This window comes from Coffea eugenioides, chromosome 5 (assembly GCF_003713205.1).
Source record: "Coffea eugenioides isolate CCC68of chromosome 5, Ceug_1.0, whole genome shotgun sequence".
Classification (NCBI taxonomy): Eukaryota; Viridiplantae; Streptophyta; class Magnoliopsida; order Gentianales; family Rubiaceae; genus Coffea; species Coffea eugenioides.
In genome coordinates this window covers 43,551,356-43,578,972 of record NC_040039.1, presented here as the reverse complement: position 1 = coordinate 43,578,972, position 27,617 = coordinate 43,551,356, and the positions used below count along the sequence as shown (strand labels likewise).

The following is a 27,617-nucleotide window of genomic DNA, read 5'->3' as shown; positions in this document are numbered from 1 at the left end:
GATTTGGTTATTACTCTTGTAAAATTTTGTTCAAGTTGATATATTTTGAGGAACGAGTACTTACTCAATCTCGTCAGTAAAAATTGGTCAAAAATATTTTTAAATTGAGGAGAAATTTATGATTTTTCCATTTCTTTAGATGGAAAGAAATAATGGCTACATTGGCTCACGGAATTACTATGAACTTTCAATATTCAATTAGCTATATAGGGAAATAAATTAAATACGAAACTAGCACTCTAGGAACCAAGCTATATCCGAAAACCATAAGAGTGTAATCCAGATCTCAACAACTTTTATGTTACCAAACTATATCGAATTTATAGTTTTACACCGAATTACTATGAACTTTCAATATTCAATTGCAGTAAGCAATTTGCACTTTGTCCCCTAAAATTGCCCCTTAAATTAATAGTTAAAGGTAACGATTCAGTGAAAAGATATAAGTATCCTTAAATTAGCAATTATAGTCTATCCTATCAAACATGATTTTAGTTGCACTTTGCCCCTTGAAGATTTTTTAAAACTTATTTTACCTCCTAATATTATTACCCTCAATATTTTACTATTCTCATTTTTCTTTTTTCCTTTTATTTCTTTTCTCTCTATTCTTTTTTTAAGTGTTTTCCCTTATTTTCCCTATTTTCTCTAGCTACTACTTAGCAATATATTATTATTAATAAAATAATCAATGAATCACGTCCTTTACTTTTTATACGTGTGTCTAAAATAATTAATTTCTAAATTGAATTTGCTTGGTAACACAAGCAATGTATATTTGATTAAATAATATTTAGTTATTTTTGTTAATTTCACCATTATTAATATGACTAACTTTGGTATCAATTCAAAATACTTAGATGTAGATCGAAAACTTAGGGCTTTTAGTTAATTAATTATGAATAGCGATATAATAGCTCAGAAATGACACGAGGACATGACAATACATAAGGAAAAATAAGAGAGAGAAAAGAAATAAAAGAGAGAAAAAACACAAACAAAAATAATTAAAATAGCAGTTGTGAATTGCATATGAATTCTTTAGCAATCTAGCTCTGTTTGATAACCCAATTCAGCACTTAAACTTAATGGATTCAGATCTTAACATATTCAGACCGTTTAATAACCAAAAATTGAACATCTGAATTAATTAAGTGGCACTAAATTTCCCAAGTAAAAATTTGCTGCCAAAATTAGGTGATAGCTATTCACTTATTACTGAATATGCTATGCATTCAAATATATTAGATTTAATATTTAACGATTCAATAACTTAATGGATTCATATTTCATATTTCAGACTTCAATTTTCAAACTTCAATTTTATCAAACGCACCTTAAGTGCTACTAGAGTCGTTGTTATGGCAATAAACTTCAAATCACCCTTCTCTTTTTGTGGTTAAGAATAAGGACAATTTCTGAAACTTAGGTGATATTTAACTATTAAACATGATTTTGATGATGTGAACACGTGCCTAAAATTAGGGGCAAAGTCCAAATCACTCCAAACGTTAATGAAGTTTAAAGTTATTAACCCATGGAAAAATTGATGATGTTAACAACCAATCGGAATTGACCGAAAAAATGTGTTCGCAAATGGTGGCTGACTTCTATGGTGTGCTCAATAATTTCCATGGACAAATTTTCTGCCAGATCATCTCCGGGCCAAGCTGTTGAAAAGTATTTGCACAAATAGTCGTCTGCTGAAAGCTCAAGTATTAGGTTGTGGTCATGGATGAATCTCATCCACATTGACTCAACACCAAAAAAAAGAAAAAGAAAAAAAAAGAGATAGATTAACAGTAAAATTTCATTTACCCTTGACGACTCGAATCTACAATCGGTGAGTCACAGATCAAACGCTTTAACAAATAAGTCGCATTTCACTATTCTTACTTGAAAAAGAAAAAAATGATTGACTTGTCACATATTGATCTCAACTTATATGCATGTAGTAGTAGATAAATTATTCATTGAAAATTTCTATCTTCATCTGTTATAAATTATAATGAAATGGTATTTCACACTAGTTCATCACAGGTTGATTAGATTTGTTTCATTAGTTGATTAGGATTAGATATTTAGATTTAATGTAATCAATCCAGGGTTTGTATCCATCTCAATGTGGTAAAGGAGTACGTAAAGTATGCCCATACACCTCTCATGCAATTGGGACTTTGTGAAAAACGCTCCATTATTTACGCTTAATGCTGAACGCGTCATATTTGACTGATACCCACTTAGTTAATCATTATGTCTGATTATAATCTCTGAAAAGGAAGAACAAGAAGGGATCCAGGGCTGGAACGGTTGCTCTGGCAACCGTTCCGGAAGGTGTAATACCATTTGCACACGGTGTAACATCATCTGTATAAGGTGTAACAATAGAACAACAGCGAGTAACACTAAAACAACATTTTTGTGGGTCCCACACGGCGTGAAAATCGAGTTTACAAGGAGTGATCTGAGCCGCACAAATTATTTTGATCTAATCATGGCCGTAAACCTTCCGGAACGGTTGTATCTGACAACCGTTCCAACCCCTTCTCCAACAAGAAGACGGTGAAAGGAAGAACAAGAAAAGTGTGATACAATAATTATTAATGTATATATATATATATATATATATATTAACTAAGATAGAATTTAGATATGTCAACGAGTACTTGTTCGACACTCGTTACGAAAACCTTTAAATAAAGAATACTCCAAATAGAGTTGAGGGTGTAGTAGCTACCAGGGACTTCTCGATGAATTTGCCTTGAATGTAACCAGAGATATTTCATGATGACCATGATGCAGCACATGTTAATTTAATGCATCACAACCTTGAAATTTCTCGAGTTATTATTTATTTTAACTTGACCTTCAAGTTTATATGCCACGTGGATTTCCTTCCCAGAGAAAGATATTAGTGCAAAAATAATTAGTTGTTGAATTGTTTGAATATATCTTTGGAAAAAAAAGGAAAAGATGCCCTCTAACAACATAAAATGCCAATCTTAGTTACATGTAGAGTTGCAAAACTTTAGTGATGTCATATCATATTATTCTTGTCGTTCCCATTAATAGTTAATGCAATACTAAAAAGAAGAATTCTTGATCAAGAGAATAAGCCAAAGCAAATTAGGAAAGATTTTTTAAAAGAATACACAAGAGTAGAACTATTGATCCCTCTTAACCTCTTATTATTCACTAATTTTCCAAATTCGATATTGAAACATTCTATTTTCTTGCTCCACTTTTCACTCGTGTTCTTCATCATATTCTAAATTATGAAACTAACCTCTTTGTTATTTTGTACTAATTTGATTAACCGATATAGTAACAAGGATTAAAAGGTATTAAAACACTTTAGCACACATATAAGATTGAACACTTAGATAAAGGATATCATCAGTGGAGTTGAATCTACTTAGTAATTAAAAAACCTGAGGGGCCAACTTGGCATGAAACAAAATCCTAAGGGGGGGCAAAGTAAAAATGACCAATAAACGAGGGGAGGCCCGTGAACTTAATTAAAACAAAGATGAAGTATTTAAGGCATTTCCGTTTGCTTTTTGGCTGAATAAGAACGTTCATCATTTTTGAAAGGTGGGTAACTATTTTTCAGAAACATATCCATCACTTTAAAAGTTACCACCTAGAAGGATTGTTCCTTCTTAACTAATGAATTGACACATATACATGTATATAAAATCTCCATAGGCCCACATTGGTTTCTTGTTACAGCAATAAGAAATCACTTATTCAAGGAAATATTATTGACATCTATACAATATATAAAGGGAAATTTCACAGTATGATATAAAAACACATTATTACTTTATAAAATTCCAATGATGTAAACACATAGTATCACTTTATAAAATTCCAATGAGTGGATAATTATTTGAATCAAAAGATAGTTATCTATTCAGTTATTTGCATATATATTGTGTATCCAACCGTGATAGTGTATACACTGTCAGTGTATATAAGATTTACTCAAATATGATTAATATTTTATACCCTGATAGTGTATACATTTTCACCATTGAATGCATGACACATAATTCAATTTTCAATTTGAAACCAAAATTTTGCATATATATCGTGCATCCAACCGTGATAGTATATACACTGTCAGTGTATATAAGATTTACTCTTAAAAATAACTAATAATATTCAAGAAGCCACGTATGCAAAGAAGCAAAATAACTAATTTTCACATATTTGATATCATGTGTAATTAATTGAATTTTGAATCTCCCAAAATTCAACTGTGTTATATATAGCTGAAAATTGAACCAATGGTTGCCAGCTGGTCCAGATTTTTTGGTGGATTGGCTTTGGTCAATTCCATGAACTGGCAACTTGGCTAAAATAGATTGGCCAATGCTTTACGTATGCATACTTATTAATTAAATTATTTAAATGTGGACAAATAAAGATTAGTAAAAATAATTTTTTTTTTTAAAAAAGAACAAGTAATTATTAGCAAATAACAATTAATTCTCCTTTTCCGTATTTTCTCCTATTTTTTTCCTCATTCGTCCCAGCAAATTCTGCGTCAGGTTTGAGTGTTTTTTTTAATTTCCAAATTCTAACACTGGCCCAATTGTTCTAACGTCAATCGCTCCAGCCTCCAAGCTTCCGAGATTCCATTCTTGAAAATTGATGACTGAGAAAGGTCAAGGTCATAAGATGGAGTAAATTTTACCATTTCAACGGTACTAAACTAGACGTGTCTTCTATTTTTTCTTTCCTCCTCCTTAGCTTATATGACAGAAAGGAGACAGAGAATGGTCCACTGGCCCGAGTCATCTCTTTTCTAACAAGCACTAGATTCAGATCTGGATCCAATTTTACCGAGATCATCTGTCCTTGCACCCTTGCTCATGTGGGTTTTGCTCCTTTTGCACTGAGGAGTTGTGTACAATTCCTACAAGGAGCAAGAAACCCGCCCCTGTAAAAATCTCGGATTGGTATTAGATTTTCTCGTGTTGTTCGGTTTCCATTGGATCTAAAAAATGGGATCCCATGAAGGTAACATTATCAATGGGAATGGAGTTTTTGGAAGGGATATGGAAATATCGGTGCTGCCTTTGGGCACTAAGAATAAGTACAAAAGAATGGATTCTCAATTGACTGATGGTGGTGATGATGATTTACATCATCAGGCGGAATTGGAGAATAGGAGAAAGACTACAAGGAAGTTTGTTTTTGCTTGTGCCGTTTTTGCATCTCTCAACAATGTCCTCCTTGGATATGGCAAGATTTCTGTTTTTTCCCGTTCATGTGTTTACTTTGTTCAATGATATGCCTTAGTGGTTTGTCAATCTTGTTTGTTTATCATTTTTTGATTGATAACCATTGAATCTGTACTTTGCATTCTGAACACTGTTTTGTGGGCCCTTTTGAGATGATATCGGAAAACAGATGGCTACCTTGGAGGCAGTGGAGGATAACTGAATCTAAACTGGGAAATGTAGATAGTTTATTGATGTCATTAGGAATTTGAACTTCTTGGTCTGGTGGACTTGTCGAGGTCTCTGCTGTTTGCTGTTAATAAAATTATTGTTTAGTTAAAGAAATCACAGAACTAGAATGACAACTTGAATTATTAAAAATGTATACGCGGACTGAGCAGAACGCATAAAAGAAACGCCAATTGTTAGCTTGAGGTGATTTCTACGTTTAAAAGATGAGCTAATCTAAGTATATGATACATAGAAGAATTTAATATACCAGATGAACCTACATCAAGTTGAAATTTATATATACACTGAAGCTCTGAAGCAGCAAAAGTAACTTGCTAGTTTAAGACGTAGTTTTGAGCAAGTATTACAATAAAAAAATGCTGTTACCAAAGGCATTGAAGAAAAATTAGAGGAAATTTCTTTAAATTGTCAAATCCTGTGGATCGTGTACTCCTTTTTCTGTATAAAGTATAAAGTAAAGCCTTTCACTCCTCTTGTTGTCTCATAGTTTTATGAACACTAAATTCACGTGCATGGTAATCTCATATTGATGTAGTCTTGCGTCAATTGAAAAATTTAATGTGGCAAAGTTAGACTTTTACATGTGATGTTCTTATAGATGGAATGCACTGCACCACTCTTTCATAGGCTTGAGTTTTGGCTTGTACGTAGACAGATGGATATGATGCCCCCGGGAATGCAGTTCTCTAGTGAGTTTGGACTTATGTCCCTTTTCCCTGCATATATGATTATATTTAAGCTGGATAATGTTAATACATGTAACCTGAACATTAGCTCCTGGAATTTATAACAATGCTCTTAGATGATGGCTTGCTGAGTATCATTTAAGTTGGAGCTGGAACTCGTTCTGTAACGCAGCTAAATGTCTCTTTTTCCTAATTCAGTAAAAAAGCATATTGCTTTTGGAAAGAAAACGTGGGGTAGTTTTCCACTTGTTATTTGCTTTTGGAAAGAAAACTTGGGGGGAGTTTTCCATATTTTGGGGTCACGTTACCAACAAATTGAAAAGGGTGAGTAGCTTAGGTCTCCCTTGTAATGATTAGTTGACATTGACATACTGAGTAGAGAAAAGAAAGGAAAAGGAAAATTAGAAGAGTAAAACGGAAACAGGAAAAGAAAAGCATGAACTTCTGAAACTGGTTCATCCTTTGTTCAACATATGTTTCATGTGATGTTAATGGGCGTCGCTCTTTAGTCCTATTGAACATGTGCCTCAGGTGTTGGTTAATAAACCCCCTCCCCAGGAAAAAAAAAATTTCTATGAAATTGGTTGGTGCAGTGAATTGAAATTTGCTTTTCCGTTATGCAGATGTAGGTGTAATGAGTGGGGCAATCTTGTTCATTCACCAAGATTTGAATATATCAGAGGTCCAGGAAGAAATTCTGGTTGGTATTCTGAGCATTATTTCAATCTTTGGTAGTTTAGCTGGTGGAAGAATATCAGATGCCATTGGCAGAAAGTGGTCTATGGGTTTGGCTGCTTTCATCTTCCAAGCAGGAGCAGGAATAATGGCTGTAGCCCCCTCATTTGAGATACTAATGATAGGAAGAATATTGGCTGGAATTGGAATTGGCTTTGGAGTCATGATTGCACCTGTCTATATTGCAGAGATATCACCTACTGTTGCTAGAGGCTCACTCACCTCCTTTCCAGAAATTTTCATTAATATCGGAATCCTTTTTGGTTATGTCTCTAATTATGCATTTTCCGGGCTTTCAGCACACATAAATTGGAGGATAATGCTGGCTGTGGGAATTTTTCCCTCAGTTTTGATAGCATTTGCTCTTTTCGTAATCCCCGAGTCGCCAAGGTGGTTAGTTGTGCAGAACCGAGTCGAAGAAGCTAAGTCGGTTCTGGCCAAAACAAATGATAATGATGCAGAGGTGGAGCTGAGGCTAGCAGAAATTCAATTAGCTGCTGGAAATGATGCACAAAAGTACGAAGACAAGCCTGTCTGGCGTGAATTTTTAAGTCCTTCTCCTGCACTGCGCAAGATGTTGATCACTGCATTTGGAATCCAGTGTTACCAACAGATTACTGGTATTGATGCAACTGTTTATTATAGTCCTGAGATCTTTAAAGCTGCTGGTATTGAGGGTGAGTCGAAGCTTCTTGTTGCTACTGTAGCTGTGGGTGTTACAAAGACGGTATTTATACTTGTAGCGATTTTTTTAATTGACAAAGCCGGAAGGAGGCCTCTCTTGTTGGCAAGCACAGTGGGGATGACTACATGTTTATTCACAGTGGCATTCAGCCTTTCTTTACTAGGACATGGATCTGTGGGGATCGCTTTGGCAGTACTGTCAGTTTGTGGAAATGTAGCGTTCTTTTCTGTGGGGATGGGTCCAATTTGCTGGGTGTTGACATCTGAAATATTCCCTTTAAGGTTTCGTGCTCAAGCATCGGCCCTTGGATCGGTGGGTAATAGGGTGTGCAGTGGTCTGGTAGCCATGTCCTTCCTCTCTGTTTCTCGTGCAATTACCGTTGCTGGCACCTTTTTTCTCTTTGGTGCAATTTCAGCAACTGCTATTGTCTTTGTTTACATGATTGTTCCAGAAACGAAAGGCAAATCTCTTGAGGAAATCGAGCAAATGTTTGAGACTGGATGTCAGTCTCAAGACAGTGAAGTGCAACTTGGAGATGTTGAACGTCTAGTGCAGAAACAGTGACTTTGGATGCATTCTTGCTTGAGCCTGTCCAGAAAGATTGTATGGCTAATTTATAGCTCCAAGTCTGTGAATCTTGGGATTTGTCATTTGTTCCTTGCAATCAGGATTCATGGAGAAAAGTCTTTGTGGGGCATCAACGCTTCTGCAGTCCACTGCGAGGTCCCTCTTGAGTAGTAATAGATAAAGATTAGTCACACGAGATTATACTATGTTGTTGTAGCTATAGGCTTGTACACGATGAGAGTAGGTACAAACAAGATGGAAAATCTACCATTCTTTGGTGCTTCCACCAATTTATGCTTCACATGAATGCTATCACTTGTACATGTTACTGATGTTCTGATTTGTCACATCACAAGATAAATAGACCATTTTCTGGTCATATCCTATAACGGCAATTGGTGACTTGGGATATTCGTCTCAAGATGTCAATTAACACCTTGAAGGACAGAGCTTGAGAGGGATATCTTGAAACCTCAGTTATGTCTAGAATCAAGTGATGTCTGGCTTCCTTTGTGAGCTTATGCAAATAGAAATCGTGCATTATTTAACTCCAGTCAATTTGTGACAATAAAAAGAATTTCTAGTCTTTCCCGGGGATAACATGATCTCTCCCCTCGCCCCTCCAAGCCACGAGCAAAAGAAAACAAAAAGTAAATACAATCTGGTCAATTAGGCATGAAACACGAGCCAATAAATTATTGACAGATTTGATATTAACACTCAAGACGAGAGTAAACTTTCAACCTCAAACCAAAATGGAAATGATCCGGCATAACCATGTGAATGTTAGGGGTCTGAAACTTCATGTTGCAGAGACTGGAACAGGTCTAACTCGAAGCTTCATTTATTTCAACTCTATGTTCTGATCATCAAGAATTTTTCTTTTTCCCTAATATTTTGTGTTCTCAAACAGGTCCTGCTGTGGTTTTCTTACATGGGTTTCCAGAAATTTGGTATTCATGGAGGCATCAGATGATAGCAGTGGCTAACGCTGGATTTCGAGCAATAGCACCTGATTTCAGAGGTTATGGACTTTCTGAAGTGCCTGCAGAGCCAGAAAAGGCAACATTCAGGGACCTTGTGGACGACACTCTCGCAATTCTTGATTCTTTTGAGCTCCAGAAGGTACAAAGTATTAAAATTCAACTCTAATTTGGCAATAATAAAGATCAATGCTACCTGATCTATCATTTGTCAGCTCAAATAATGCCGTGAACTAAAAAATTTTCTGTTTTAAAAGGTTTTTCTTGTGGGAAAGGATTTTGGAGCCCGAGTAGTTCACCATTTTGCACTCCTTCACCAAGACAGGGTTGCAGCACTTGTGACAGTGGGTGTGCCATTCATGACTACCGGTCCAGAATCTTCTCTGGATTTCCTGCCGAAGGGATTCTATATGTTGAGATGGAGGGCACGTTCATTCCTGTTCATCTTTCGATTAATTTATGATTTTTTTAATAAAGCCTTTTCTTTTTTTGTTCACCATCATTGCTGCACTCTGTTCTTATGGCTACAGTCCCTTCTCAGGAACCAGGGAGGGCTGAACAAGATTTTGGCAGGTTTGATATCAAGACAGTGGTGAAGAACATATATATTCTCTTCTCAGGAAGTGAGTTACAAGTAGCTAGAGAAGACCAGGAGATAATGGACTTGGTTGATCCTTCTACACCACTACCCCCTTGGTTTAGTGAAGAAGATCTTACTAACTATGCAAACCTATACGAGAAATCTGGTTTCCAAACTGCATTGCAGGTCCCATACAGGTAAAAGGAAATTCCTAAACTGCTGAGATATATTCAAATTTTGATGACTTTATTGACGATTTGTGCAGAACTTGGTTAGAAGGGGATGGAGTTGAAAATCCCAGGATCAGTGTCCCCGCCCTGCTGATAATGGGAGAAAAGGACTATGCCTTGAAGTTTGCAAGTCTAGGAGAATACATAAGTAGTGGAAAGGTCAAAGAATATGTTCCTGAGCTGGAGATAACTTTCTTGCCAGAGGGAACCCACTTTGTTCAAGAGCAATTTCCTGACAAGGTGAACCAGCTTCTGCTGACCTTCCTGAATAAGCATAAATGAACAAGGATAACACTGTTGTACTGATGTAGCGCTTGAACAATCTTTGGAGTACATCTTGCATTCTTCTCTGCAGAATTTCTAATTGTAATGCAACATAAGATGATGTTTCAAGCGATTATCTTTGTTCCTTTGTTGGAAAATGATTGAACTGAAAAGATATGTGGAGAATAATGGTTGAGATTTATGTTCCAGAATTTACAGTTTAGTAAATGTAATTTACCATTCTAGAGCTCTAGTGAATTTCTTTTCCTTGAATTTTTCTTTCCTTGTGCATAGCAGCAAGCCTTTATGTTCATTAAACAAAGCAAGTTTAATTTTGGTCTACCATCTCTGCCACCAGCCAATTAAGAGGAAAAAGTTTCTAGGCCAATAACTAGAATTGCCCTTCCACCAAAGGAAACTAGACTTACCTCCTCCTACAAGTTTAGTGTCCCTCACCTACCAAGATGACTCGTGATATCAAGTTCCTTATCTATGGAAACCCGCTTAAAGATGAATCTGCTACATTCTAAATCATAAATGAATAACATGAGAGAGTCATTTTTGGCTGTAGATACATGTCTCCCATATGCCAACTGAGATTGTTCTAACATATCAAACTTATTCAAGGCGCGAAAACTAGGCATTAAAAGTCTATCATCCTTAGAAATTTACTTAAAGTCTATCATCCTTAGAAATTTACTTGGCTTACATGTCAATGTCCCATCGTGCATTTTAATCAAGTAGAATAACAGAAAATCTAGAAATCAGTAGCACCAGCACAATACAATATGCAATAATGCAAAATTTTCAGTGCACACTCAATTAAATTGTCAAAAGAAATATTCTAGACTGTATATACCATGTGAAACATACCAGATGAAGACTTCTGCAAGTGAACAAAATCCAGTAATATCATCAACCACGCCAAAACACAGCCCCGCAGAACCCCCTCCAAGCTGGGAGCAGAATATATAGAAACATAAGAGGGCATCGTCATAGAGTGATTTAGGCAGGACAGAATTTTTCATATTGCCAGAGATAGTATCATAAACTCCTCAAATCCAAAGAGTGAATTCTTGTACTTTCTGGAATCAAAATCAAGATGGAAAAATCCAGCATGGCTACGTGGAAGTTAGAGGACTAAAGATGCATGTTGCAGAGATTGGATCAGGTCCAACTACAAGTTTTGTTTGATTTACTATACATTGAAGGAGTGAAGAAGAAAACTTTCTAATATCTTCTTTGTCATACCAAATAGGTCCTGCAGTGGTTTTCCTACACAGGTTTCTGGAAATATGGCATTCATGGTGGCATCAGATGCTTGCAGTAGCCAACGGCGGATTTCGGGCAGCAGCACTAGATTTCAGAGGCTATGGACTTTCTCAAGTGCCTGCAGAACCAGAAGAGAAAACTTTCAAGGACCTTGTGGATGATCTTCTGGAAATTCTTGATTCTTTTGAGCTTCAGAAGGTAAGAAGTGCTTAGTCCCAATTGTCATAGCAGTAACCATACTAAAAGGCTGAGCTAGCTTTTATGTTTGACCACTCTATGCTTTCTTGCACAATGGAACTTTCTTTGGTTCAAAAATATGCAGGTTTTTCTTGTGGGAAAGGATTTCGTTGCTGTAGTAGTTTATCATTTTGCACTCCTTCACCAAGACGGTATCAGCACTTGTAACACTGGGCCTGCCATTCCTGCCTTTGGGTCCTGATGTTTATCTAGACTACCTCCCCTAGGGCTTCTATGTGATGAGATGGTGGGTAAGTCGATTTCTTTTTACCTAACTTTTTGTCTATGATCCACTCAGGAACCAGAAGGGCAGAAAAAGACTGTCGGTTTGATACTAAGACAGTGGTTAAGAACATATACATTCTCTTCACTGGTAGTGAGTTGCAAGTAGCTAAGGAAGAGCAGGAGATAACGGACTTGGTTGATCCTTCTACACCACTACCCTCTTGGCTTGCTGAAGAAGATCTTATGAACTATGCAAACCTATATGAGAGATCTGGTTTTCATACTGCATTGCAGGTCCCATACAGGTAAAGTTTCTCTACTGCTGAAGAATAGTTTTGATTTCATGCCTTTTAAGTGATAGGATTTGTGCAGGGTCCTGGTTGGGAGATGATGGTGTTGATAATCATAGAATAAATGTTCCTTCCCTGCTGGTAATGGGAGAAAGGATTATGCCTTAAAGCTTGCAAAGATAGAAGACTGCATCACATGTGGAAAGGTGAAAGACTCTGTTCCTGATCTGGAAATAATTTTCTTGCCAGAAGGGAACCACTTTGTTCAGGAGCAGTTTTCTGAGAAGGCGAACAAGCTTCTGGTCACCTTCCTGAATAAGCATGAATGACCACATGCCAGTGCTGCCACACCAAGTTAAATATTGAAAATTTAAACATTGTTGTGCTGATGTACAGTTTGTGAACTGAATTGCATTGTGCAGAGGGTAATTATTTTGTATGGTGCAGTTTGCGAACTGAGTTTCAGTAATTTCTTCAGTAAAAGAAGCTGATAAATTTCCCCATCACCGAGCTTTCTGGAATGTTGCTCCCTTTGGGTATTATTGACTTGGCAGACTTGGTATTACGACTAAAAAAGCACTTGAACCCTCCCACATACCCAGACGCTTTTGGATACGCGTGCAGCCTGCAAAAGGATGCGATGCAGAGTCTATTAAGTTCCAGCTTTATCTGCACTGCGGACTGACAAGTTGTTAACCATCCCAGAGTTGAATCACCTGAGCCTGCAGGACTTAGTATCATGCTCCAGAATTTAGCAGGGAATGTAGCAATTGTAGGTTCGACATGTCCAGAGAAAGATAAGCCAACCCCCAATTCCTTTAAAGAGTGAATAGGGGCTGTCTCATCCGCCCATGCATTTCTCCTTTTGATATAAACCTTGTGGGTTCTATCCAGCAAGATGGAGCTGAAGGCCTTTGCCTTGTTGTGGAAACTCCACGGTCCCGTTTAGTCAATAAGAGCAAGGAAGCCATAACAAATTCCAACTCGCTTGAGGAGGCCACGATTCCACACGACCTCTACTGCATCAATAGCTGCTTTGTAGAAATCCTTCATCCCCAAAAACCTTGGCAATTAAAGTAAAATTGATTGATCAAGGCCAACATTTCTAAACAAGTAAGAAAAAGAACATGAAAATCAAATTCCCTGATTAGAAAAAGTCAAAAAATGCAAACGTCTCTCGCTTAGATGATAGGAGGAATCCAGCTGGATTGCTCAGCAATGTGTAATAGGACGAAAAATGCTTCCATGTTCTAGTATTATGAAGTATTATCAGAAGGAAACGAAAGAAAGAAACAAGTAAAAACCACATTAAAGATTAAAATGAATGCATAGGTAAGCGTTGGTCAGCTTTCAATCATGCGTATTTGAGTGAGATTTGAATCATGTTTTGGTTGATCTCTGTGAAGGACTTGTGGGATAGCAGAGGCTACGACAGGTTCGAGTTTTTACTAACATTGGCCCAACTGTTCGAACGTCAATAGCTCAGAGGTTACAAGGTTCCATTCTTAAACAAAGCCGACTGAAAGGTCAAGATTACTTTTAATTTTTTATGCCATTTCAATTGTACAAAACGTTTCTTATTTTTAATTCCTTCTTCCTCGCTTACAGGACAAAAAGAAGAACAAAAAAAAATGTCCACTTGCCAAAGGCCCGTCTTTTTTAATAAGAACTGTTTCAGATCTGAATTTCAATTCGCCCAGATGATGCGTCCCTTTATCATTCCTCATGCGGGCTTTGCTTCTTTTGCACTGAGGGGTTGTGTATATTCTTTTAAAGGAACAAGAAACTCACCCCATAAAGAATATTGGACTGGTTTTAGATCTTCTAGTGTTGTTTGGTTTTCACCACTGGAACTCTAACATGGGAATCCATGATAATAACAATATTACTGTGAATGGAGTTTTTGGCGGAGATATGGAAATGTCTGCTCTGCCTTTGGGATCTAAGAATAAGTACAAAAGAATGGATTCTGAATTGACTGATGGTGATGATGATTCACATAATCATCATCATCAATTGGAAGATAGGAGTAAGACTACAAGGAAGTTTGTTTTGGCTTGTGCTATTTTTGCATCTCTCAACAATGTCCTCCTTGGATATGGCAAGTTTTCTGTTTCTCCCTTTGATACATTTACTTTGTTCAATGGTATGCTTTGGTGGTTTGTTCAATATCTTATTTCTTATCATTAGACTATCGAATCTGTTCTGTGCATTCTGAACATGGTTTTTGGGACACTTCGGAGATGATACTGGAAAATAGAGCTTTGCATTTGAGGCAGTTGATAACTAAACCTAACTGGAAATTGTAGGTGATCTGAATATTGATGAACTCTTGCATCGAGTCAAAAATTTTGTGGGATAGTTAGACTTTTACCTGTTATGTTCTTATCTGTGAAATGGTCTGCTCCAAAATTTCGGAAGCTTAAGTTTTACTTAGTGTAAGAGAAACTGATTTGATGCCCCCTCCATGCAATTCTCTACCGAGGTTGGGCTTATGTCCCTTTAATGCAGAATGTGAACAATAGCACATGGAATATATGAAAATGCTCTTAGATGATGGCTTGCTGGGTATAATTTTAGTTGGCAGCTGCTACTCTTGCTGTAAAGCTGCTCGTATCTCTTTGTCCTGACTCAATTTAGAAGTAGGGTGCTTCTGGAAAGAAAACTGGGGGGAAGTTAAAAGTTCTATTTTTCTTTTACTTTGCTACTCCATATATTTCTGTCACATTACCAACACATTTTGAGAAGGGTGAGTAGCTTAGTTATGAAGGGTAATGATTAGGTGACATTGGCATATTGAGTGGGGAAATGAAAGGGAAAAAAAAATTAGAATAGTCAAAAAAATTAAGAAAGGAAGAGCATAAACGTCTCAAATTGGTCCCGCCCCTCTTCAAGATATATTTCATGCATGTTAATTGGCATAACTATTTAGTCTTAATATTGTTATGGATTGGTTGGTGGAGTGAATTGAAGTGGCTTTTTCCATTATGCAGATGTAGGTGTCATGAGTGGTGCAATCCTATTCATTCATCAAGACTTGAATATAACAGAGGTGCAGGAAGAAATTCTGATTGGTATCTTGAGCATTGTTTCAATTTTTGGTAGTTTAGCTGGTGGAAGAGTATCAGATGCCATTGGCAGAAAATGGGCCATGGGCTTAGCTGCTGTCATCTTCCAAGCAGGAGCAGCAGTAATGGCTGCAGCCCCTTCATTTGAGATACTAATGATAGGAAGAATATTGGCCGGAATTGGAATTGGATTTGGAGTCATGATTGCACCTGTTTATATTGCGGAGATATCACCTACTGTTGCTAGAGGCTCACTCACCTCCTTTCCAGAAATTTTCATTAATATCGGAATTCTTCTTGGTTATGTCTCTAATTATGCATTTTCCGGGCTTCCAGCACACATAAATTGGAGGATAATGCTGGTTGTGGGAATTGTGCCCTCCGTTTTGATAGCATTTGCTTTATTTGTAATCCCCGAGTCACCAAGGTGGTTGGTTGTGCAGAACCGAGTTGAAGAAGCTAGGTCTGTTCTGTTAAAAACAAATGAAAATGATGCAGAGGTGGAGGAGAGGTTAGCAGAAATTCAATTGGCTGCTGGAAATACTACTGATGCACAAAACCATGAAGACAAGCCTGTCTGGCGTGAACTTTTAAGCCCTTCTCCTGCACTGCGCAGGATGTTACTCACTGGGTTTGGAATCCAGTGTTACCAACAGGTTACTGGTATTGATGCAACTGTTTATTATAGTCCCGAGATCTTTAAAGCTGCTGGTATGCAGGGCGAATCAAAGCTTCTTGCTGCTACGGTAGCTGTGGGTGTTACAAAGACGGTATTTATACTTGTAGCGACTTTTTTAATTGACAAAGTTGGAAGGAAGCCTCTGCTGTATGCAAGCACAATTGGGATGACTGCATGTTTGTTCACAGTGGCAATCAGCCTCTCTTTACTAGGACATGGATCTCTGGGGATTGCTTTGGCAATACTGTCAATTTGTGGAAATGTAGCATTCTTTTCCGTGGGGATGGGTCCAGTTTGCTGGGTGTTGACATCTGAAATATTTCCTATAAGGTTTCGTGCTCAAGCATCAGCGCTTGGAGCTGTGGGTAATAGGGTGTGCAGTGGTCTGGTTGCCATGTCCTTCCTCTCTGTTTCTCGTGCAATTACCGTGGCTGGAACCTTTTTTCTCTTTAGTGCAATTTCAGCTACCTCTGTTGCCTTTGTTTACATGATTGTTCCAGAAACGAAAGGCAAATCTCTCGAGCAGATCGAGAAGATGTTTGAGAAAGGATACGAGTCGCAAGGAGGTGAAGTGCAGCTTGGAGATGCTGAACGTTTAATGCAGAAACAATAACATTGGATGCATTCTTTGCTTGAGCCAGACCAGAATGACTGTTGTGGATAATTTGTATGCTGCAAGCCTGTCAAACTACAACCTGGGATTTGTCATCAGTTCCTTGCAAAGAGGATTGATGGAGAACAATCCCTTTTGGGCATCAAAGCATCTGTTCCACAGCATTGGTCCCTCCTATTTAGTAACCGATGTGAAACCATAGTCACAGGAATACACTGTTGTTGTAGCAGCTGTAGGTTGTGCACAGTGATAGCAGATTACTCAGAAAGATCATCTATTATTTGGTACTTCCATGAATTTATGCTTCACATGAATGCAATCGCATGTTTTTGTTAGACTGATTTGTAACATCACAAGAATATTTCTGTTCGTACCTAGTAACTTCAATTGGTGATTCAGGCTATTCTTAGTTTTAGAAGATTAATGATTCTGTTCCTTTTCACTCTAGAGAATTTCTCACAATACAAAGCATTGAACTTTGTAAAGAAGTAGCTTCACGAGTGATGATGTTGGCTAAACGAAAAATCCCCTGCTCCCGCCCTCCAAACGTGCACCTGCACCCGTTGCTCTAAGCAAGTACTAGAATAGAAACAAAAGAGCGGCATCTTCATTGACTGAATTAGGCAGGACGGAATTTTTTTTTTTTTTTTTCATTCTAAACTCATCAAATTAAGAGGGTAAGTTCTTCGACTTTCACGAGTCAAATCAAGATGGAAAACATCCAGCATAACTATGTGGAAGTTAGAGGACTGAAGCTGCATGTTGCAGAGATTGGGTCAGGTAAGCTCTAAGTTTTATTTGATTTACCATAGATTTAAGTGATCAAGATGAAAACTTTCTGATGTCTTCTTTTGATACGAAATAGGCCCTGCTGTGGTTTTCCTACATGGGTTTCCTGAAATATGGTACTCATGGCGGCATCAGATGCTCGCAGTTGCCAATGCTGGATTTCGAGCCATAGCACCTGATTTTAGAGGCTATGGCCTTTCTCAAGTGCCTGCAGAACCAGAAAAGACAACTTTCAAGGACCTTGTGGACGACATTCTCTGAATTCTTGATTCTTTTGGGGTCCAGAAGGTATGAAGTTTCTTGATTCCTATTGTCGACTAGAAAGCTGGGCTAAATTTCATGGTTGACAACTATATGCTATATTGTACAATGGAACTTCATCTGGTTCACAAATATGCAGGTTTTTCTTGTGGGAAAGGATTTTGGTGCTCGAGTGGTTTGTCATTTTGCACTCCTTCACCAAGACAGGGTTTCAGCACTTGTGACACTGGGTCTGGCGTTCACGCCTACCGGTCTAGGAGTTTCTGTAGACTCCCTCCCCAAGGGCTTCTATGTGATGAGATGGCGGGCAAGTTGATTTCTTTTTATTTTCAGGCAATTTATGGTTCGAATATGGTGTTTCTTATTTTTTTTTAAATCAATTTTACACCAAAAAATCTTTGTCTATAATCCATTCAGGAACCGGGAAGGGCTGAAAAAGACTTTGGCCGCTTTGATATTAAGACAGTGGTAAAGAACATATACATTCTCTTCACAAATAATGAGATGCCAATAGCTAGAGAAGACCAGGAAATAATGGACTTGGTTGATCCTTCTACACCACTACCTTCTTGGTTTACTGAAGAAGATCTTACAAACTATACGAACCTATATGAGAGATCTGTTTTCATACTGCATTGCAGGTCCCATACAGGTAAGGTCCATTCCATCAGTGCTGAGAAATAGTTTTGAATTTCATGCCTTTTTACTTGGAGAACTTCTCCAGGGCTTGGTTGGAAGACGATGGAGTTGATAATCCTAGCATGGATGTTCCTTCCATGCTGGTAATGGGAGAAAAAGATTACGTCTTTGTGCACCAAGGAGAATACCTCACAAGTGGAGCTGTCAAACAGTATGTTCCTGATCTGGAAATAATATTCTTGCCAGAAGGAAACCACTTTGTTCAGGAGCAATTTCCTGAGAAGGTGAACCAGCTTCTGGTCACCTTCCTGAACAAGCATAAAAGACCACTTGCCACACCAAATTAGATAAACCCAATACATACGCTGTTGTGCTGATGTACACCTCGGAACAATCTGTAGTTTTCATTTTGCATTCTGCAGAGGGGACTTATTTCGTAAAAGCAGTTTATGATACTGCCCAAAGCTATTCTATATCCCCTTCAACTGACCATGGCCAAACTGAATTCTTACTGAACAGGGTTATTAGTCTTCTTGTTTGTGCAAAAATTGTTAAACTTCAGGTTTATTTGCACCACTGACTGAAAAGTTGTTAATTATTCCAGAGTCATCCTGAATCACCTGAGTATGCAAGACTCAGTATCATGTTGCAAAATTCTTATAGTCCATAATCCAATGTTAATTTGTTAACATAGGATACTTCTAGACTATACGGTTCCAGAGGTCATATATAACTCAAATCTTCAGAAAAACATGGCTTCCCTAAGTTCTGGAAAAACAAAAGACATGGTAGCAAACAAATGCATCCATTTACATCTCAACAACCTTACATTGATGCAACTTTCCGTATGTTCTTGCCATTTACACTTTTTAGCCAGATATTTAGTAAAACAGCCACTGCATCTGTAGACAAACTTAACAATTGTTTTATTCTTTTTAAATTTGTTATAGAACAGGTGCTGCTGCCGCTAGAATAAAACATGCGGTGCATTATTGAGAATATTGAAGTACAGTGACAGATGCAGAAATGTAATACAGGGAGAAACTAGTTTTTTTATACACGACAACCATCATTTTCCATAGATCTATCTTTTCTGCCTGCGATGCAAATGCTTAAAGTTCATAAGCAGGGAATCTAGCATTAGTAGGTTCAACCATGTCCAGAAAAAGATAAGCCATACCCCCAATTCCTTCAAAGAGTGAGTATGGGCTATCCCCTCCATGCATCTCTCCTTTGGATATAAGTTTGTAGGCTCTATCGAGCAAAAAGCAACTGAAGGCCTTTGCTCGATATAGAAACTCCACATTTCCAGTCAGTCGATAAAGAGCCAGGAAGACATAAGTATTGCCACTGACCCCATGACATATTCCGACTCGCTTTAGAAGTCCACGATTCCAAACAACCTCTGCTGCATCAATAGCTGCTTGGAGAAATCTTTTATCTCCAAAAACCTAAGCAATTAAAGTTCCATCAACTGATGAAGAAGAACATTTTTAAACTAGCAGACAAAGATCATGAAAGACGAGATTCCAAATCTATCCCTTGGTACAGTACTGTGGATGATAGGAGCAATCCGGCTATATGCAATAAGAGGAAAAGTGCTTCCATTGTCTAGTATTAACAGAAGAAGTACACCTCCACGAAAAGAAAGAAACCAGAAAATAGAGCTCCTCATCAAATTTAGAGTGACTACATTGGCAATATTTGTTGGCAAGGTTAGATAATCCTCATTACTAAGGCTGGATTTTTGATTAACAGAAATAGAACATAGTTTTCTATATTCACAAAAATCAGATGATCAAATACAACAAAGAAACTGAAGGACCAATATCAGTAAACTGGACATATACATTTTTGATGGACATAATATCAAAAGTCTCATTCTCATTGAATCTGCATTTACTATTCGCAGGTTAGCTTGATACCTCAGCAGCCTTTACAAGTGTTAGTGCAATTCCAGGAGCCCCATGACACCAGTGCACCAGAACATCCCTCCTTTTATCTTCTTCACTTGCAGGATAGTTCCCACTAGGGAACCGGTTCTTTATCATGTAATTAAGAGTTTCCTTGACCTCTTCACGCTCATCTGCCTTCAGTTCAAAGTGCAATAAAATATGCATGATTCCAGCCAAACCATGGGCAGCACCCCAGTACTTTTCACCATACCACTCAAACATCAATGGACTCCTGCCTCTTCCACCCAATTTTCTCCCACTCCTAAAGATTTCTTTGACAGCAGCACCCTGACATAACATCAAAGTAACAAATGCATTAAGGAGGAAAGTAAGCACACATGCAAAGGTAAAGATTGATCTTACCATCTCAGTGGGCAAAATCGTTCCTCTGCCTATATGTTCATTTATGAACAGACATGCCCATAAATAACCAGCTCTACCATACAACAATTCATCAGGCAGATCTCTTGTCAGCCTAATCTGTTATGAAAATGAAATGAATTATATTGAAAAATCGGAATTAGCAGCTAAAGTAACAGTCAAAATTGACACTCTAGAATTTAGCAGTTTACCTCTTTGAAGTGGTTCAAATAGTAATGTAGTAGCTGATCATATCCCAAGTATTTTGCTACCACTGCACCTAGAGCACAAACACCAGCTCTCCCACATATAAACGTCACATCCCTACAATCAATACATGGATATAAGCACTAAATCTAACTGAAGTTATAACAATTTCCTATTCTTAAGTCAATTCAAGCCCTTATCCTCCATCAACAATTTCAAGCAGGCATGTGTCACCATAGAAGAAGCACTTGACAAGTGCTATGTACCTGCCATATGTTGCATTCTCTCTTTCTGGGTTTGGGATTTTGTTGAAAACAACTCAAGAACAACATGAAACACAATCAAAGTTCTAATTTTCCATTTTTAGAGCGACAGAAAGCCACAACAAAATCCATTTTCCTTCGCATTTTGCTAGTAAAACTCCCCAAATCCAAACGGACCCCACAAATCATACCACAACCACTCGACAAAACAAATTCACAAAAGAAAAAAAAACAAATAAAAAATAATCCCAATTACCTCGAATGAAGAGAAGCAGAGTCGCAGGCATTGACAATCTGAGAACAAAGAATAAGGTCATTTCCATTCCTGGTAACCAGAAATGACTTAAAGAGCAAAAGGGCAGTCCCAAGAGCGCCCGAATAGAGGGTAAAGTCATCAACTTTTTGGCCAGTAAGTCCCCATGTATCCACAACCACAACTATTGTTTCCTTGAGGTCCAAAGCAGCTCTCTTGAGCTTCTCAGAAAGTGTAGTATAAGGTGTTGCAAGAAGCCTAACAAGTGATTCTTCTGTGCCTTGTTCTGGGATTCTGTGTCCTGATTGTTGAATTTCTTGTTCCAAAGTGGGATCTTCCTGAACAAAATCCGGCATCAGATTAGGGAAATATCTGTCCGCCATTTTTCTTCTTCAACAGTCAATACGACCTGTGTTTTAGCTCCATTTTTGGCATTCCAGTACAAACTTTTTGGGGGAATTTGGGGTAATCTTTTGAAAGTTTTGTGGGCCTGCCACGTAGAGGTGAAGCCGAAGAACTAAGCAGAAAGATGCCAACAAGGTGCCCGTCTCTATCGGAGGTTAAAGATACTTTTTTGATTCTGTTTCATCAGATCACAATCTTAAGGATTGAAAATAATTAGCATGTTTAGATAGGAGAGTATTTGAAAAAATATATTTGAAATAATACTGTAATATTTTTTATAATATGATATATATAAAATAAAAAAAATAATTAAAAATTATGTTTATAATATAAGTTGAATAATATTTAAAAATTTTTATTTTCAAATTGTAATAAGTATGTGATTATGTTCTTTAAACAATTTGAAAAATAAAAGATAACAACCAAGGAGGAGGTAACAAACAATAGGGGTGGTAAAAATAGGCAAAGTGGAGTACCATAAATGTTTTGTATTGGTATGGCAAATAATTGGAATCTTTTGAACCAAATAAAGGAGACTAGATATGGTATAATTTTTCTATTTGTTTGAAAATTTGGATTTGATCTAACTAGCTGCATATGTTGTAAGCTTTACGCTATTTGTTATTACCTATTATATTGTGCTATTCTCTTAGATTTAAGTTTCTTTATCAGTTATCATTATGTATATGATATTGTCTAATGAGAATTCAACAATATCATTGGTTATAGATAGATAGATATATATATATATATATATATATATATATATAAAGAAAACATTCATTTTGTGAAGGTTTTGCTTTGAAATGTGATATAAGTTGTAGAATGTATAAACTCTAGTATGTATGTATATATATATATATCGCATCACCCTTGTATGATCCAATTTAAACATGAATTAAATTAATAGAATATTTGTTCTTAAGATCTAGTTTTAAGTATTAAGGACATTAGTGATATAATTGCGAAATTCAACTTCTGTCTCTCTTTTTCTCTCATCTTTTTAAGACTTGAAAGCTGTTCTAATCTAAAAAAAAAAAGATATCGGATAAAAGATTAAAATCTTCTTCCTCTGAAGATTTTGCTTTAAAACTTTTGAAAACCTCGAATATTACTTTCATACTAGGGTGCAATTCCAATTAAACTCAAGGAAAGAATTCCAAAAAAGTAGTATACTTGGTAATTATTTATACTACTTTTCTACCACTATTACTTATTTGTAAAACAAAAGGCCAAGGGGAAGAAAAAAAAAAAAAAAAAAAAGACCAACTCATTCAACACGTGTAAATCGAATGCATTTGACATTTACCTTCCATTTTTACGAGAGACCTTCGAGACAAACCGAAACTCTCTGACTTTTCCATTTTTAAAATCCACCTCTTTCTTCTTCTTCCATTGATAATTTTCCGATCACACACACAAAAACACGCAAAGAAACACACACAGTTATACATACTCCGACAAAGAAAAAATCATAAAGAAAACATACACCAAAATATAGCCACGACAATGGCGTTTGATCAGGGGTACATGGCCACGGATGGCGGAGCTGATGAAATCAGTCAACCACCGTCTCACCTCTTTGATGAAGGTGGCTACGGTGGCTATGATTTTGATGCACCACCTCCTACCACCCCGGAAAACTATGACTACGACGGTGGTGCTGCACGGCCACCATCACCTCCACCTGTGGCTATGGATTATAACATGCATGCTGGGAATTTCGGGTTTAGCCATTCACCAAAGCGTGACGATTACTCTGCTTCGCCTTTTCAGGAGAATGGTGGCGGTGGTGACGGAAAAGGGTATGATATGGCAGCTGATACAGATGGGATTTTCAGCTCGGCTCCTTCTGATGGACCTTTGCTCCCTGATCCAACTGAGATGAGGGAGGAAGGTGCCGCATTTCGCGAATGGCGCCGGTGGGTATTTATGTCTATACAATTTGGAGTTTTTCCATGTATATATGCTGCTATGCATAGCAATACATTTGTAATTGCGTGAGATTTGAATCATGCTTTGGTTGATTTCTGTGATGGATCTCTGGGATAGCATGGACCATGATGGGTACATTTGGAAGTTTATTACTCTTCTTTTGCCCTTTTTTCTTTCTGAATTACATATTGAAAATTTGTTTACTAGGATCTTTCTTTGGTGAATAATGTTCGTTTATGATTTATTTATATTCATATCATCGCATGCGATAATGGAGATATTGAACAGGCAATCTGTATGCCATGATTAGATATTCATCAGAGATTCAGTTAATTTATGTTAATATCAACTTGGAGATCGAGATTGTTAGTCCTTTATTGCTTTTACCTACCTTTACTTTTATGTAGTTGTCCACACATACATGTTTAGTTTCTGAAGAGTTACATGTCTTCTTGGATCTTAACTAGATATGCCGATTTCAATGTAGTTTTTTTGTTTATTGTGTTGATTCAATTAGTACTGATGTAAACCATCATCAATAGTAATAGATTTATTGGTGCATGTGCTTGGTAAATTGATTTATGATAGACATGCTTACAGTTCTGATACTGAATGCTGGATTTATATGGCTATTTGGGAAACAAACATATATAGATTGCAGAGCTTTACAGTTTAATATGTGGATTGAGAATGTTGATCGAATTCGGTTTCCTGTTCTCATCCTCAGAGTTATTTCTTACATTTCTCGAATAGATTGGTTAATGTGCGTGTCATTGTGCATTCCACTCGGAGAGCGACTGATATTTCAATCTTCAAAGTCTCTGTCTCTGATAATTTCTTTGCTATTCTTAGGGAAGTCTTTAATCTAGTCTATTGGTGATCATATATGATAATTGGTCTCCTATAGTTTCATGCAAATGATGTTTGCTCAAGATTACTTTTTTTTTTTTTGTAAATAGGTTAAAGGATATTTTGTTGGATTTCTGACCAAACAGGGGATTTGTATGGCACAAATGCTATAATCAAAATTAAGCTACATGATGAATAGGCTTTTCTATCTTGGGTTGTAATTACTAATTTGGAGTGTGAGTTGAGTTGGAAATATTTAAATGGAAGCGATTATTTTGCGTCTTCTTCTCAGTGTAGAATTTATTTAGTATGGCAAGCAAGGGAATACAATCCAGAGTTGAATTCAGAGATACCAAAAGAAATCAAGAATCTTGTAACAAAAATGGTATCCTCTATCCTGCTTCTATTAGCCTCTGAAAAGGAGGATTTGGCTAGCATGACGACCAATATGAGATTATTAAATAACCTAATTCCTCCAGAAATATGATATGTCTGTTGACTGTTTTGGTGTTCTCCATTGTGCTCATTAGTTGCTCCATAAGCATTCTCCTTCTGTTACACTAGTTATATAGTTTCTCAGTCTGTTGCTGATATTAATGCTTTTTCTGAATTTTTAAGATCACTAATCGCCTAATAGTATTGTGAAAGTTGGTTAGCTTAGGGTCCAAAATTTTGTCACATCATTTCTTGCTCTGTCTTCACTTCATTTTGGTCTTTCTTTCATCCTGCTCTCCTTTTTTTTTTGTTCTTTTTTTTTTCCCCTTTTCCTCTTTTGCTTTTATCCTTTGGTTGCTAAGGTGCTTGGCCGACGATGTTATAACAAGTATTTGGTAATAATTAGGAACTCCAAATCAGGGTTGTCATTCATGTAAATTTGCTTACTCTGTTGTAGCCAAAATGCAATTTATCTTGAGGAGAAGGAGAAAAGAGAGAAAGAACTGAGAAATCAGCTCATTGAAGAAGCTGAAGAGTACAAGCGAGCTTTTCATGAGAAAACAAAGCAAAACAAAGAGACTACAAAGGCTCAAAACAGAGAAAGAGAGAAAGTAATTTCCAGAACACACATTCCTGTTCCACAATATCTTTATCCCCATTGATTTGTATTATAACGCCTCATTTTTTTTTGTTTTCGGAATAGCTGTACCTGGCTAACCAAGAAAAATTCCACAAAGAAGCTGATAAACAATATTGGAAAGCCATAGCGGAGATTATTCCACGTGAGGTACCTAATATTGAGAAGAGAAGAGGGAAAAGGGAGGAAGAGAAGAAGCCTTCAGTTGTGGTCATTCAGGGCCCCAAACCTGGTAAACCAACAGATATGTCAAGGATGCGTCAAATGCTTCAGAAATTGAAGCAGAATCCTCCGCCTCATATGATTCCCCCTCCGCCGTCCAAAGATGCCAAGGATGCAAAAGAAGAGAAGGATACTAAAGAAGGGAAGGATGCAAAGGACGGCAAAGACGCTAAGGATGCAAAGGAAGGAAAGGATACCAAGGATGCAAAAGAAGGGAAGGATACCAAGGATGAGACGAATGCCACTCCAAAATCAGCCAAGGCAGTGAAAGATGACAAGGCTGCAAAAGTTGGCACTCCGAAATCGGCAAGTGCTTCGCCTTCTGCTGCTGCTGGAACGAATGCTGTTTCACCTGCCAAAGATGCTGCTAATGATAGCACTCCTAAAGCAACAACACCAGATGCTGCTTCCATAGCTGAAGGTGAACAAACAGTAGAAAATCAGCCTACCACTGCATGATAAGCTCCACATCTCCCTTTCTGTCTTTCACATTTAATTTTATCTAAAGTGATCAACTTAGTTCACATTGTTTTATCAATTTACTACCAGTAATAGGAATAATAGCAGTTCTTGTTTTTTGACATTAGGACTTTCAGTAGGGGGCTGCTCTGAGTTCTTTTGATGATTATTGGCTTAGTCTGCTTATTTGAATATTAACCCAATAATTTTCTTGCACTTGCCCAGTCTCAATGTTTAGTTGGAAGACTGATTAGTTTTGCACATCAAGTGTTTTCTCATTGTCTTTGCTCCAAAAAAGGTTTTGTCTCATGAAACTTGGGATAGGGGTATCTGAATGGAAGAGTCTTCATGTCTTGATGCACATGAACTTGTTCACATAATTTCAAAATGCAATTCTTTATATATGTAGCGTTTTGGATCAAGATTCAAGAGAGGCTTTGATTGAGATGGTATGCTTGAGAGTTCGAACATTATGGATTTTAACAAGCCTGCTGGACTACAACTGGCCCAAAAAGAAATGGGTATGTTTTGAGCCTGGGCACATTGTTTAATTGCAGTTTGGGGTAAACGTAGCTTTCCATTAGAGTTTGTTTCCACATTCATTCGGGCCTGACAAAGCTTTTACAGCCTTTGTTCCTTTTGGCTTTTCGACCCACTTACAAAACTTTTTGACCTATTCTTTCACTTTGACTTCTTTTTTTTTTCACTTTCTTTTTGTAAGATATATATATTGTTTCTCCTTTTTCCTTTTTCCTTTTTCGTTACTTATGATTTACTGGCTTGTATTTCTTTTCCACTCTTTACTTTCTTGAAAAGTTAGGAGGACCAATGCCTTGACTAGAAAAACAGGACTGTACTTTCCTTGAAACCATCAAGTGGCAGGCTTCGACAGGTTTATACCAGTTGGAAACTATGGATCTTTGTTTTGACATTTGTAAAATTGATCCTTTCAGCTCAAAATTTAGGCTGGAATGCCCCTAAAATTTGGAACAAGTGGGGATTGATTCTACTTAATTGGACTTGGTACCTGTAATATTTCAAATTTTAACTACAAAATTCAGAGTCATGTACAATTTGGTTCCTAATATCATGTTAGTAAGGTTGAAAGATGAGCTAAACCATTCGATACTTGAAATCGAATATGATTTGGTAAGAGTTTATTCGAACTTGACTCGCCATCAAATCAAGCCAAACTTAAATAATATTTTATGTTTGATAACTTTCAAATTCGATAAAAAAGAAAAATTTGTTCGTTACGTAAATAAGTCAAATTTGACTAAAATTTTATACTCGTTGAAATAATCAAACAAATTTGAATACCAAAGTGTTCGACTTAATTAGATTCATTTGC

General features: G+C 37.1%; 7 protein-coding genes and 1 pseudogene across 8 annotated transcripts; 7 read left to right on the top strand and 1 right to left on the bottom strand.

Annotated features, from left to right (window-relative positions):
• Positions 1-4,628: 4,628 nt before the first annotated feature.
• On the top strand, positions 4,629-8,560 carry LOC113772425 (probable polyol transporter 4). The gene is made up of 2 exons (XM_027317018.1): positions 4,629-5,253; positions 6,793-8,560. The coding sequence occupies exons 1-2, from the start codon at positions 5,013-5,015 to the stop codon at positions 8,151-8,153; spliced, it is 1,602 nt and encodes a 533-aa protein (XP_027172819.1). The 5' UTR covers positions 4,629-5,012; the 3' UTR covers positions 8,154-8,560.
• Positions 8,561-8,783: 223 nt separating this feature from the next.
• LOC113772426 (epoxide hydrolase B-like) lies at positions 8,784-10,466 on the top strand. The gene is made up of 5 exons (XM_027317019.1): positions 8,784-8,981; positions 9,070-9,281; positions 9,397-9,564; positions 9,681-9,916; positions 9,985-10,466. The coding sequence occupies exons 1-5, from the start codon at positions 8,912-8,914 to the stop codon at positions 10,229-10,231; spliced, it is 933 nt and encodes a 310-aa protein (XP_027172820.1). The 5' UTR covers positions 8,784-8,911; the 3' UTR covers positions 10,232-10,466.
• An 859-nt stretch (positions 10,467-11,325) lies between these two features.
• Positions 11,326-12,728, top strand: LOC113770040 (epoxide hydrolase B-like). The gene is made up of 3 exons (XM_027314390.1): positions 11,326-11,384; positions 11,472-11,683; positions 11,808-12,728. Exons 1-3 carry the CDS (start codon positions 11,360-11,362, stop codon positions 11,922-11,924), a joined length of 354 nt encoding a protein of 117 aa, XP_027170191.1. The 5' UTR covers positions 11,326-11,359; the 3' UTR covers positions 11,925-12,728.
• On the top strand, positions 11,967-12,566 carry LOC113771758. Its single transcript, XM_027316320.1, has 3 exons — positions 11,967-11,973; positions 12,021-12,241; positions 12,357-12,566. The coding sequence occupies exons 1-3, from the start codon at positions 11,967-11,969 to the stop codon at positions 12,564-12,566; spliced, it is 438 nt and encodes a 145-aa protein (XP_027172121.1).
• Positions 12,729-13,898: 1,170 nt separating the features above from the next.
• LOC113770039 (probable polyol transporter 4) lies at positions 13,899-16,970 on the top strand. Of its 2 annotated transcripts, none has more exons than XM_027314388.1 (2): positions 13,899-14,338; positions 15,231-16,970. In XM_027314388.1, the coding sequence occupies exons 1-2, from the start codon at positions 14,098-14,100 to the stop codon at positions 16,595-16,597; spliced, it is 1,608 nt and encodes a 535-aa protein (XP_027170189.1). In that variant the 5' UTR covers positions 13,899-14,097; the 3' UTR covers positions 16,598-16,970. The 2 variants fall into 2 exon arrangements, with proteins under 2 accessions (XP_027170189.1, XP_027170188.1); XM_027314387.1 differs by lacking the exon at positions 13,899-14,338 and adding an exon at positions 14,369-14,383.
• Positions 16,971-17,307: 337 nt separating this feature from the next.
• Positions 17,308-18,640, top strand: LOC113771757 (annotated as a pseudogene).
• Positions 18,641-19,189: 549 nt separating this feature from the next.
• Positions 19,190-21,820, bottom strand: LOC113772253 (lanC-like protein GCL2). Its single transcript, XM_027316844.1, has 5 exons — positions 21,328-21,820; positions 20,814-20,925; positions 20,605-20,721; positions 20,212-20,529; positions 19,190-19,737 (listed from the first exon to the last, which is right to left on the bottom strand). Exons 1-5 carry the CDS (start codon positions 21,705-21,707, stop codon positions 19,399-19,401), a joined length of 1,266 nt encoding a protein of 421 aa, XP_027172645.1. The 5' UTR covers positions 21,708-21,820; the 3' UTR covers positions 19,190-19,398.
• Positions 21,821-23,238: 1,418 nt separating this feature from the next.
• Positions 23,239-26,403, top strand: LOC113771756 (clathrin light chain 1-like). The gene is made up of 3 exons (XM_027316319.1): positions 23,239-23,651; positions 25,406-25,559; positions 25,652-26,403. Exons 1-3 carry the CDS (start codon positions 23,239-23,241, stop codon positions 26,264-26,266), a joined length of 1,182 nt encoding a protein of 393 aa, XP_027172120.1. The 3' UTR covers positions 26,267-26,403.
• Positions 26,404-27,617: the final 1,214 nt, after the last annotated feature.

Excerpts from the sequence above, each read along its gene's own strand:
- LOC113772425 (XM_027317018.1), top strand. The coding sequence starts at position 5,013 with ATGGGATCCCATGAAGGTAACATTATCAATGGGAATGGAGTTTTTGGA. Across the intron at positions 5,254-6,792 it reads CAATGTCCTCCTTGGATATG|ATGTAGGTGTAATGAGTGGG; the intron begins GCAAGATTTCTG and ends TCCGTTATGCAG.
- LOC113772426 (XM_027317019.1), top strand. The coding sequence starts at position 8,912 with ATGGAAATGATCCGGCATAACCATGTGAATGTTAGGGGTCTGAAACTT. Across the intron at positions 9,565-9,680 it reads TCTATATGTTGAGATGGAGG|GAACCAGGGAGGGCTGAACA; the intron begins GCACGTTCATTC and ends GTCCCTTCTCAG. Across the intron at positions 9,917-9,984 it reads GCATTGCAGGTCCCATACAG|AACTTGGTTAGAAGGGGATG; the intron begins GTAAAAGGAAAT and ends CGATTTGTGCAG.
- LOC113770040 (XM_027314390.1), top strand. The coding sequence starts at position 11,360 with ATGCATGTTGCAGAGATTGGATCAG. Across the intron at positions 11,385-11,471 it reads TGTTGCAGAGATTGGATCAG|GTCCTGCAGTGGTTTTCCTA; the intron begins GTCCAACTACAA and ends CATACCAAATAG. Across the intron at positions 11,684-11,807 it reads ATTCTTTTGAGCTTCAGAAG|GTTTTTCTTGTGGGAAAGGA; the intron begins GTAAGAAGTGCT and ends AAAAATATGCAG.
- LOC113771758 (XM_027316320.1), top strand. Across the intron at positions 12,242-12,356 it reads GTTTTCATACTGCATTGCAG|AATAAATGTTCCTTCCCTGC; the intron begins GTCCCATACAGG and ends TGATAATCATAG.
- LOC113770039 (XM_027314388.1), top strand. The coding sequence starts at position 14,098 with ATGGGAATCCATGATAATAACAATATTACTGTGAATGGAGTTTTTGGC. Across the intron at positions 14,339-15,230 it reads CAATGTCCTCCTTGGATATG|ATGTAGGTGTCATGAGTGGT; the intron begins GCAAGTTTTCTG and ends TCCATTATGCAG.
- LOC113772253 (XM_027316844.1), bottom strand. The coding sequence starts at position 21,707 with ATGGCGGACAGATATTTCCCTAATCTGATGCCGGATTTTGTTCAGGAA. Across the intron at positions 20,530-20,604 it reads CGATTTTGCCCACTGAGATG|GGTGCTGCTGTCAAAGAAAT; the intron begins GTAAGATCAATC and ends ATGTTATGTCAG. Across the intron at positions 19,738-20,211 it reads CACTTGTAAAGGCTGCTGAG|GTTTTTGGAGATAAAAGATT; the intron begins GTATCAAGCTAA and ends TTAATTGCTTAG.
- LOC113771756 (XM_027316319.1), top strand. The coding sequence starts at position 23,239 with ATGGCGTTTGATCAGGGGTACATGGCCACGGATGGCGGAGCTGATGAA. Across the intron at positions 23,652-25,405 it reads GCATTTCGCGAATGGCGCCG|CCAAAATGCAATTTATCTTG; the intron begins GTGGGTATTTAT and ends ACTCTGTTGTAG. Across the intron at positions 25,560-25,651 it reads AAAACAGAGAAAGAGAGAAA|CTGTACCTGGCTAACCAAGA; the intron begins GTAATTTCCAGA and ends TTTTCGGAATAG.